Here is an 11,089-nt window from a genome sequence, read left to right as displayed (position 1 = left end):
CCCTAGTCACTTCCTTCCTCGGCTGAGTGACATGCACTGCTCAGATGCCAAAGGGACAACAGGAAGTCTCATTAGGGAAGAAAGTACTTGTGCTTCCAGATTTATGGTTATTTATGCTCTAGCAGCGGTTTCTCTGATGACTTCTCAGTGAACAGCCAGTTTTAGGAGCTACTCTAATTTTCTGAATATTCAAGACATAGAGCTCAAAGCAAATGAGCTGTCAAACATCAAACCTGTGGATCCAAAGCAGTTTGGCAGGCAGATACACATTTCCTCTTGCAAGGCAGGGGAGAGGGCAGGGGTATAGGAGTGTTAAGAGAAAATGGTGCTGCCTTGTCTTTTCTTCGGCAGAAAATTTCCTGAATGATCATATTAACACACACAAAAAAATATTCATTTATTCTCCTAAATAAGCTTTAAGACATTTATGGAAATATCTTTTCAAGTTTATACTTGTTTCTTCTGTAAAAGGAGTAAATAGCAGCATTAAGTAACAATTGTTTATTAATGTGAGACTAAAAGTATTCACAAATACTCGGTCACACCAATTGATGCAGTTTTCTGTGACAGGAATAAATATACACAGTTAACAGTTGAGCTTAGTTGTCTTTTTTCAGCTTTTACAATGCATTATTTCACTGAACTGATCACAAGAACAGAAGGCAAAAAATGTGATTTTCCATATTTTAAGACAGAAAAGATCACATCCACAGTATTGAACAGTTATCACACGATAAACCTCTAACCCAGCACACCTCTACACTGTTAAATCAATGGTATTGTAGTGAAAAGCATAACATAATTACTTGGAACCACAGCTTCTAGTTGTTATTGAGGACCCACCACGATGCTGAAAGAGAGAAGAGTTCACGTATTTACATAAACAGTATTTCTATCACATATAATTTCTAAATAGAATAACTATAATGCTAAAGTCACTGCTGGTGTAAAGAAATGTTCGTTATATATGCAGCTATACAAAAGCTGCATACTTTCAAGGAAAAAACCTCTCCAGGCAGGGGGAGAACACGTACAACATTAGACTTGAGCATAATTGGTAGGAGGATGGCATTAGCATGAGAATTTACCTCTCTTTTTGATAACATCCAGAGAAGCATTAACATGTTTGAGGTGGAACTGCAAAGAATTAAGCACCCAGATCCCAGAGAGTAAACCACATAAATGCTTACTGTGAGAGGCTACCTATTCTGCTGCTTGTGACAGTGTTGTAGTTGAGCAGTGTCCCCTGGGTGCTTGTGCTGCCTTCAAGGACTTTCATTCCTGGTGACATTATTCAAACCTGGTGCTGGTGTTTTGTTTATATTTTTATGCAGGCTTAAGACTTAAGAATGTTTTGCCTCACGATGACTTATAAAATGTCATTTTCATAAAAAAGAAACTGCAATCACTGAATTATACATAGGGCCAAAGTGAACCATATTTGCAGTTCTTCCCCCACAGTCCCTCCCCACTGGCCTTTTGAAATTGAAATCTTGCAGAGAATAACAGCAAGATTTATGGAGAGAGGCAAGGAAGCAAGGAGGGGATTGTGACTCTATCTTAGGTGCCAGTTGTCCTTACTGGGGAGGTGCTCAGAGACTGTGCATTTTGCACAGCACAATTTGAGAATTAAATTCATTAACACAATTTGTTTCAGTGGGTGTGTCCAGAAACCTATCGATTTCTGGCATTTTTCTGAAAAATAAGTTACTCTGGAAGAAGAATACTGAGAAGATGCTTAAGAATCCTACTTCACTGTGAACTATGAAAGTCTAGTAGTCTCTGACACATCACTGGATTAATAAACTTTAACAACAAAAATGACAGTGTAACAGTTTATTTCATTTTATGGATTATAGTGCCATAAATCATAGAATCATAGAATTAGCTAGGTTGGAAAAGACCTACAAGATCATCTAGTCCAACCATCCATATTCGATAGTTTTCCTCAAAGTTTTGTTTTCTTCACTGAGAGATTCTTTAATATCCCCAAATCCAGATTTTGGATTTAGACAAAGTTTAGGCATCCCGTGCAGGTGAGCTGAGTGATACCTGGCACCCTGATGGAATGCCCTGAAGCAGCTTGGTCAGCTTGCAACAGGTGTGCTAGTTGTAATAGGGTTCCTATTAACTGATAGTAAACAAATAACAGCCGTGAAACACTGTGTCTTCCCGAGTCATCCTTTGCTGGGTAAGTGTATCTGTACTCATTTTAACTAATCAGGTGAGTAAAGGCTCAGGTTGTGTGTAATGTTTACAGCAGATTCATATGGTGATTTAGAATTGGATCAGTTCTTAGTTATCCAGATGTGCCAAAAGGTGTAGCTGCATCTGAGCTAATCTGTTTGTAGAGTAAGGCCTGTCTTGTACTAGTTGAAAGGATTGGTTTCTTCCGGATTTTACAATGATTTCAATTTACTGTGTCTAAAATTCTCTTATCAAATACACCTGCAACATTGCAGCCACCGCTTTTTACTTAAAAATAAATAAGATAAATAAATAAATAAATAATAAATAAGATAATAAATAAGATAATCATCTTCTGTGTTTCAAATGCAAATACAGTTTGTGTAGTTTATGTATGTGGAACACTTCCTATTAAAAAAAGAACAAAAATGAGATATCTAGACAGATGTGTAAATTCTAGATGCTCTGTGGAACAGTGTGAATGGGTGACTTCTGCTTGCCCCAGCCCTGAGGAGCCAGGCCGAGACACGGCGTTTCCATGGCAACTGCAGGCCGCACTCCCCTCCGCAGGCACCTGTGTGTGCTCTGCATCCTGTTTCACACACTTCTCTATTTAGGCATTTATAAACAATGTATGTTTCCATTTTGTTCTATAATAATTGTACTTTCTCTAGCTGTGAATAAACCACCCCTGGAACGCTCCTGGTCATACCTAGCTCTTGGACACAAAGACAGCGTGGGAAAATGCTGTGTTGTTTCCCGTAGCCAAGTTTATCTTAAATCCAGCAGATGCCCAGTAAGACATAAGATTTGAAGGGATTCTTGGTTTGTAAGTGCAATCCCCTTGTACTGCAGGAATCCCTGACTTACAACCATGTGTTTGTATTGGGCTCATGAGGTCTGAAAATTCCTTGGCTGGTTTCTTTTCAAAGAAGACCTCAGGTATAGAGCTAGGTAGTAATTTTATTTTACTTTCTTATTTTAAACTTAGGCTTTAGTCAGACATATGGGGAATTAGAGTCCTGCACTGTCTTTTTTAACGTTTCTCTGAGAAGGAAAATGTATGGTTATTGGTTTGTAATAATAATTTGGAATCTTAGAACACCTTGCTTTTTCCCCATGTTTTAACACAGCAGGAAGCGTGTACAGTAAAACTGGTTAGTAAATGCAAATTACTAGTAATTAATGCTCCCTTCAGTTAATGTAAATTTGATTAAGTTGAATTCATCAAGAGGCAGTTTTCTTTGCCTGAAGATCTTGAACAGAGTCTATTTTATGATTCGCAGATAGTATTGTATACTCTAGATAATTTCTTAAATAGCGTATGCTATCATAACACTTTGTACCATATACAGTAAAGCAGTGGGGTTTATTTTTGCTGATGCATTTTATGTTTTTTTGCTTAAAATAAAACCATTTGGAGTCCCTTCCTCCTCTGTACTTTACAAAAGCAGAACTGACTGAGGGTGGTATTATGCAGTGGACTCATATAAGGAACACACTAATACAGCAGGACATTTAGCATGCAGCAAATAAAACTTTGTGAAAAACAAAAATAGCGTTTACCAGGGACTAGCATTGTAGTAATGAGCTCTGGAGTTTCCAGGAAGTCCACATTACTTCTTTGGAATGTCTTGCTGTAATTCATTTGAAGGTGTCTAAATCATTGTAAAAAATAGAGAGTAAGAAGACAAGTATTAAGGGACTAAATATTTTTACGTGCATCGGATTTCTTGCAGTTCACGCCAGAGGAGAGATTTTGTGTTTCAGAAGTTAGACAGTGCTGATAGTGATAGAGAGGAGACCAGAGAAGCTGTGAATTTCTTGCATGCTCTACTAAATGCATTTTTTTTCCCCTGTACAGTTAACTGTTATTCTGATGCTCTTCTCTTGGTCTTGACCCAGTGTAGCAGTTCTTATTTCCAAATGTGCTGACCTGTGTTACTGGTGTTCCTTACCCTTTCTAACAGTAAACATGCCTGCTTTGAACTGGGGCTTTGTTCAAAAGGGAAGATACTAACACTTCTCCATCTTCTTTCAGAACAGTTTTTGTCTACAGATTTAGGAACTTAGGGTTTGGGGTTTTTTAATACTAGTTACGGAAAACCTTTCTGTCTCCACTCTTTTTTTTTGCCATCTGTCTGCCACAGCCTAGAAATCAGCTGCTAAGTCTGTAGATCACTGTAAATTAATCTTTTGGGACCAAAAGAGATATTCTGGGAATACGTCTGATGAGGCACTATGATGTGCATATGAAAGACTTTTGTCAGAGCTCCCTGTGAGTGCTGCTCAGGTGTGCTGCTGGGTGCTGCACCTCCTCTCTCCTTCCTTGGCTCCTGCAGTATCCATCAACAGAATCACTGAACTGTGCTGAAGTTGTTTCTCTGTACTTTTATCTCTGATCAACTACTATGCATCCAATGCTATACCCTTCTCTCTATTCTATTCAAACTGGCTGTGTTTTCCTGATGTTTTTATCTATAAGCTTCATTATATTTTAGTCTTTAGCAATTGTATTGTTTTGAAGTAATGTGATATATTTAGCAAAAGATCACAGAATCACAGAATTGCAGGGGTTGGAAGGGACCTCAAGAGATCATCAAGTCCAACCCTCTGCTAAAGAAGGTTCAATACAATAGGTCACACAGGTAGGCATCCAGATGGGTCTTGAATATCTCCATAGGAGGAGACTCCACAACCTCTCTGGATAATATGTTCCAGTGCTCCATCACCCTTACCTTAAATAAGTTCTTTGGCATGTTTGTATGGAACTTCCTACATTCAAGTTTTAGGCCATTACTCTTTGTCCTGTCACTATACACTGCCGGGAAGAGCCTGGCCTCATCCATTTGCCTCCCACCACCCTTTAGATAATTACAAACATTAATCAGACCCTCCCTCAGTCTTCTTTACCCCAGGCTGAACAGACCCAGGTTACTCAGCCTTTCCTCATAAGGGAGATAAGAGGAGATCAATTAGTAGTATTTAATTTGTATTCAGTTCTTCTACACAATTGCTTTCTAATCCTCAAACCTTTCTGTATATATGTATTAAAACAACGACAACAAATCCAGTAACAAAACCACAGCTTACCTATTCCAGACATTGCTGTTCTCCCAGAACTCATAAATAATGAAGCGGGAATCGTTTGGAAGCTTCTGTATGGAAACACTAAGAAATGTAGGACAGAACTAATTCAATCAAACATGTCAAAACTATTTCACATATGCATCCTTTCCCAGGTTTTCTGAGTATGAACCAAATACAAAGATTTTTTGAAACAAACAAAAACCAACACACAGTCAAACAAATATGTGAATTTTGAGAATGATATAGCAAAAACTCATCTGTGAGAATTTGAGGATTGTCATGGCTTTTTATTTTTTAATATTAATAACACTTTTGATGGACTCATTTATGAAAATCATTTTTCATACGTCTCCAATGGTTAGAGTCTGAAGAAACGCCAATCAGCAATACAGAAAATCAGACAAGTGTGCTTCAAAGGGAATCAAGCAATACAGCGTGTTATGCATACAGAAAAGCTGAAGGAATTTTATAGAATGACTTGTGCTGCTTCTCTGAAGAGTCACTTCATGCAAAGTCTGCCCTTGGCTGTGAGAGACAGACCAGGCGCTTTGGGAGCACACAGCAACAGAGTATTAAGACAGGTTTGATGTCTGCTGAAGATAAGGTTTGAAAATAATATCTTTTGATAGTACTTGTTCTTAGGCCATTCAGCTCACAATTTATCATGGATAAAATGTGTCCCATAATATAGCTCTGATTGTGTACACAGGATTATCCTGTTTATTGTCTTGAGTGTATCAGCTTCATAGCATGTGGGGAAATTATGCATTCGTGTACTTAAATTGGTTTTTAGATCTATAGCACAGAAAGTGTATGTATGTGTTTCTCTAAGTAGCCAAAATGTCTCTGAGCTTACTACTGATGTGCTTAACTGGCCTCACATTATATTTCACACTGTAACAGCTAATGAATTCATAGAACTTACTGGTGTATGCAAAAGTACATTGTAAAATATCAAAACTGAGCAAGAACTTTTGGGAAAAAAAAAATCAATGGCATAAACAACTCAACTGAAAAACAGCCAGTAGGTGGCGTTGCAGACTTGCCAAATGCCTTTAAACTTGGGAAAGAAACTTTTTGCCTTCGTTTGTTTAGTTGCATTCTGAAGCGGTGTAAACTCTCTTGCTTGCTAGGTCTGCAGTCATTGCAAGTTGGATGTTCTTTTTCAGAGTGATGGGGAGTGGCGCTCTTTGTTCTTCCAGCTTAATTTTCTTGTTTTTATGAACACTGCTGATAGGATCATTGTACTTGTGGTGATCTCATAGTAATAAGCCTCATTAAATTAGGGATGTGACAGGCAGACTTTGAAGCCTTTGAATATATGAGAACCATACTGCATACACATTAGAAAAATATTTACTTCATTGTGGTCTGTGATGCGTATATTAGTAGCTTTCCCAAGTCTGTTAAATTCAGTATAGTGGTGAGTCATTTGAGCTTACTCTTAACCCTGCTCTAAAAGTTTTATTTCATTTGAAAAGGAGCAAAGCAAAAATACACTTTGTTTTACTGAAAATTTTGCTTTTCAATTTTTTTCCATTCTTTATTAGGAATTAAAATTTAACAGTGACAACCTACAGGGAAAATTCAAGGCCTCCAACCAGAGAACTGGAAGACAAATTGCTTAGTTGCTCACTTTCCAGGTGAGCACAAATGATGGATGGCAAATGATTTTTCCAGTGGATGTTGTCACTCTAGGAGCTTCCAGAAACTGTGAACTGGTGACCTACAAAGCCTTTAAAAATGGTACTGTATCTCTGGGATTATCTTTATGTAGTCTTGGCAGGGGGCAGGTGCAGGAAGATTGCGCACAGGAGTGCGAATGCGGGCTTTTTTTAAGACTCAGTGTTCATTTCATTCATGAGATTTTGTGACACCGCTGAAAGTTCACACATATACTTTGACATCTCTTTATGATTTTTGTTGTCTTTGAGAAGTTCTGTATAAATACAAGTGTATAGCCACCCATGAAAGAGGATACTACAGATTCTCTCTTCATAAATTACCTATCTCCAATTAGAGGTTATTCAAGAAAATAGATTACTTTCCTTCATTCAGCCCAAGGACAGTAACATTGTACTTACTGCAAGCAGCCACTCTGAGCAGAAGCAGACTCCACATACTGTTTCAAAGCAAGCCGGAATTCCTCTATTTCTTCTTCTATCACAGACATTTGACGTTGAACAATCATTATGTGCTAATGCAAAAAAAATATATATATTATTGTCATATCATTCTATGAATTCCTTGTACTTCAACCTAAAAAAAAAGTCGATTATAATAATCAGAATATGCAGTCACCAAAGATCTTCAGAATCTGGCTGGCCATGGGACTGGGCACCCTGCTCTGCGTGTCCCTGTTTGATCAGGGGTGGGGCCAGATGGACGCAGAGGGCCATGACATCATTTCCTTCTTACATGAGCTTAGTCTTTGTTTGAATGTATCCTTTGAAAGCAATGTAAAAGTTAGTATTAAAGTTTCGTATGGGTATTTTAAGTTCTATTCTGTTGTCTCTTTCACAATGTACTGTGCAGACTAAAAATTATTCTTTGTTAAGAGAGACTAGTTGAGATTGTTGTGTCAAAACCTAGCATTGAAAATCAATCATCGAAACACATTATCTTGAAAAATACTTACAGATCTTGCATTTTCTTCCAAAACTTCTTCTTCAAATGGCTCAAGCTTTAAGTCCTTTCAGGCAGTTTAAAAAAAAAAAAAAAAAGAGTAGGTGGCAATACTACACAAGTATTCTGGTCTTACTGTTTACCAAATTATTGTGATAGTTATATTGTTACATCTCTAGGAATTATAATTAAATCTCTTCTTTATTTTCTGCAAACCAAACATAAACATTGCTTGCAGAATCTTGCGTGTTTCAGTGTTTGAATTCAACCTAGGCTGTTCTGTCAAGTTTTATTTGTAATACTGAACAGGTAGTTTTTCATTTGTAATAAATCTGTGTGTTCACAATTGTATGTTGCACTTCATTCAGATGAAACAGATGTCATCCTAAATTGTCGTGTGGACTATGGAAAGGAGAAATGATGGTTATTTGAAGTAAACTTTCAGCATTAAGAAAACTGTATGCAGAATGAATTTATTTAGGGGAGATTATGACAGTCGCGTTAGATAGCACTAAATCAACCATTTACAAGGCAGTTTTCCTTTCTTCTGGTCTTTCTTCTCCCCCTCCCAAAAAAGAAGTCAACACACACCATAAACCAACTTAGGACCTATGTGAAGTACGATGGAAAACAAAATAAATAAATATTTTCTGTACAGACTAATGCTACTCAGCTTTCTAAAAGTTGTTGGAAAGCTTGGCATCATTGGATCAGAGATGGGTCACTGCCAGACTTTCCAGCATAAGTAAATACAACAGTATCTTCCATCCTCTAGTAATGACTTCAGATCTTTATAAAATGTTGAATCTGTGGTGATGTAGAAGGGGAGAGTGAGAAAAGCTGACCGTGGTAAAAATTAGTTAACTACATAGCTTTACACAAAGCCTGAGCTTTATCTATTATTTTAGCCATTTATTTCCAAACTATGTTATGCAGGCAACAATACTAATCATGCCAGGATGATGTTTTTGTGTTATTCTTTCTGTATGCATGGAGTATGCTTTCTGAAGATAGAGCATGTGCCTGTACAACACTAACCATGCTTGTTCATTTGTCAGCTCAAAACTATGTTCTGTAAATAGTCAGTAGATTGTGTGAAGAAGGTGAAAGGAAAATACGGACACACAGTGAGTGTTAGTTCACTTAGGCAGTGTTGAAGTTGCAGGCATTATCAGTTAGAAAGATTGTCACTGGGATATTGACACACATTTGTGGTTTAAGGATTGGATCAGAAATCTTTGCTAGAAATGAGAGAACAAGCAGAAGAAAAGAAATGTACACCTTCTTTTCCAGCCTGTCAATCAGCTTCTGGAGTCTGCTTATCTGGGTCATCCACTGGCTCTCTTCCTCGGTCCAGCCTTTGGAAAACATAAATAATGAAGAATAAAATGTTACTAAATGCTGGAACATACTGTATTCATCTGTTTTATAAAAATCGTTAGCTTGCAACTTATTTTGCTTCTCAAAAGGAGACCGTGCTACAATCACTGTGTTCATTTAGGTGTAACTAATGTAAAGCATAATTTTGTCCATATGAATTATTTTCTTTCTTCTTAAGATACAGTAGAAATCCAATACAGAAAGAAAACTACATTCTAAATTAACTCTGGTGATGATAACAGAAGAAAGTAATGCTCTTCTCTACAGGTGGAACCAGCTCATAAGACGAACCTCTGCTTCTGTATAAGTTATGCCATCGCTTTTTCATTCTTATCTATAGGCTATAAATATTAACTAAGAAATGCTGACTCAACTGACAGACCCAAAATAATACCCCAGTTTGGTCCACATTTATATATTTATTTTTTATCCATTCTTAGGCTACAAACTTATTTACACTACAGCTTGAGCTAGTACCTCACATATTAAATTGAAAGTTGATTTGTGTCAGTAAAGGACCTGAATTAGTTAGCACATCTAAATTAAAGCTTTGAGATGAAGATTTTTTTTCTCCACATAAAAAAAGACTTATGTGTTTTATAGATATTTAAATTGCGAAATGCCATACTTGTGTTAAATTGAGGGTTATTTGGCAACAGGCTGTTGTTCCTTTGAAGCCTTCGAGCTGAGCGTTTTCCTGGCCACTGTACTGAGAGCACTTCTGGTTTTGTTGGACCTTGTCTGGATAGGAACACAGGACAGTTCATAAGGTAACGCATGTGAGAGAGCATGTCTCCTCTTTCTGTTTTCAGAAACATATCTTCATCTCCTTCATCTCCTGGTATCTGCCCCTTTAAACTAAAAGAAAATAAATGAGAAATACCTATTGCTACTACTGAATTCTTTTCCAGATTTTCTGCTACAAATAATTACTTGTGTTTTTAATGACTTTAATGATCAGATTGCTAGTCATAAACAAGGAAAAAAAGGAGGGTTAAGATGGCATAAGCCTATATCTCAGACAGTGAAAGCTTGAGGTCTGTCAGTGACATGGTTCTGACCTAGCCCGAGGAGCCCTCCCCTCAGTGTCATCTTGTGGTACCATCTCTGTAGAACTGGGGTCACACAGCAGCTGAAACTGAGGGATGAAGAAAATTTAACTGTTTTAAGGAGGTATTTTTGGGTGGTACTTGCTGCTGCATATGAACAAGATAAAATCTCTTAACTCTAAAGCCAAATTATGGCAGTTCCCCAGTGAAAAAACTTAAATTAGCTTAGGATTGCCTTAGTGGGGCTATGCTTCAGACAGTTTTCCCCTGAGTTAATTCAAGCATAACTGAAGACGATTTTGCATTGAGACTGAGGCATCTAGAAACTAACCCTATTTTCTCCAAAATAGCTGTAGTTTAAGTACTGAGTTTGCCTGGCTTCTCTATTGCTACCTCAGAACGCAAGGAAGATGGTATTTGGCTCAACAGCTCACAGCTCCTTCTCATTTTCCTTGCCGTGACCCACACCGACCATCCAAGAGGATGTTTCTGAACAGTTCTAGTGATAAAACCGGAGGAAGAATTCTCTGTAATGCCCTGCTTGACAGTCAATGCAGAAGGGAAAGCTGGCAACAAAAGGGATATTTGTATCGCCCAATTTTACACATCCAAGGTAGTGGTTTGAGTTACAAGGACTCAGGAGGTTAGAGAGGCTGTCCTAGAAGACGAGTCAGCCTGTGATTACTGCAGAGGATGGCTTAGAGCACCTAAGTTAGCCTCCAGCTCTGAACTGGCCGTTAGAGACTTCTTTCTCTCTC

The 11,089-nt window shown here is 37.7% G+C and overlaps 1 protein-coding gene across 2 annotated transcripts in view; it reads right to left on the bottom strand.

The window, feature by feature from the left end:
- Positions 487 to 11,089, bottom strand: part of NECAB1 (N-terminal EF-hand calcium binding protein 1) — a 56,192-nt gene continuing 45,589 nt past the window's right edge. For both annotated transcript variants that reach the window (XM_021386432.1, XM_021386431.1), the window contains exons 7-13: positions 9,911 to 10,023; positions 9,184 to 9,260; positions 7,916 to 7,969; positions 7,362 to 7,474; positions 5,281 to 5,358; positions 3,754 to 3,845; positions 487 to 850 (exon numbers count right to left, since the gene is read on the bottom strand). In XM_021386432.1, coding sequence (XP_021242107.1) covers positions 822 to 850; positions 3,754 to 3,845; positions 5,281 to 5,358; positions 7,362 to 7,474; positions 7,916 to 7,969; positions 9,184 to 9,260; positions 9,911 to 10,023 — 556 coding nt within the window. In that variant the 3' untranslated portion in view covers positions 487 to 821. The remainder of the gene's footprint in view (positions 851 to 3,753; positions 3,846 to 5,280; positions 5,359 to 7,361; positions 7,475 to 7,915; positions 7,970 to 9,183; positions 9,261 to 9,910; positions 10,024 to 11,089) is intronic.

This window comes from Numida meleagris, chromosome 2 (assembly GCF_002078875.1).
Source record: "Numida meleagris isolate 19003 breed g44 Domestic line chromosome 2, NumMel1.0, whole genome shotgun sequence".
Lineage (NCBI taxonomy): Eukaryota > Metazoa > Chordata > Aves > Galliformes > Numididae > Numida > Numida meleagris.
The sequence above is the reverse complement of the archived record's forward strand: the minus strand, read 5'-3'. Positions and strand labels throughout refer to the sequence as shown.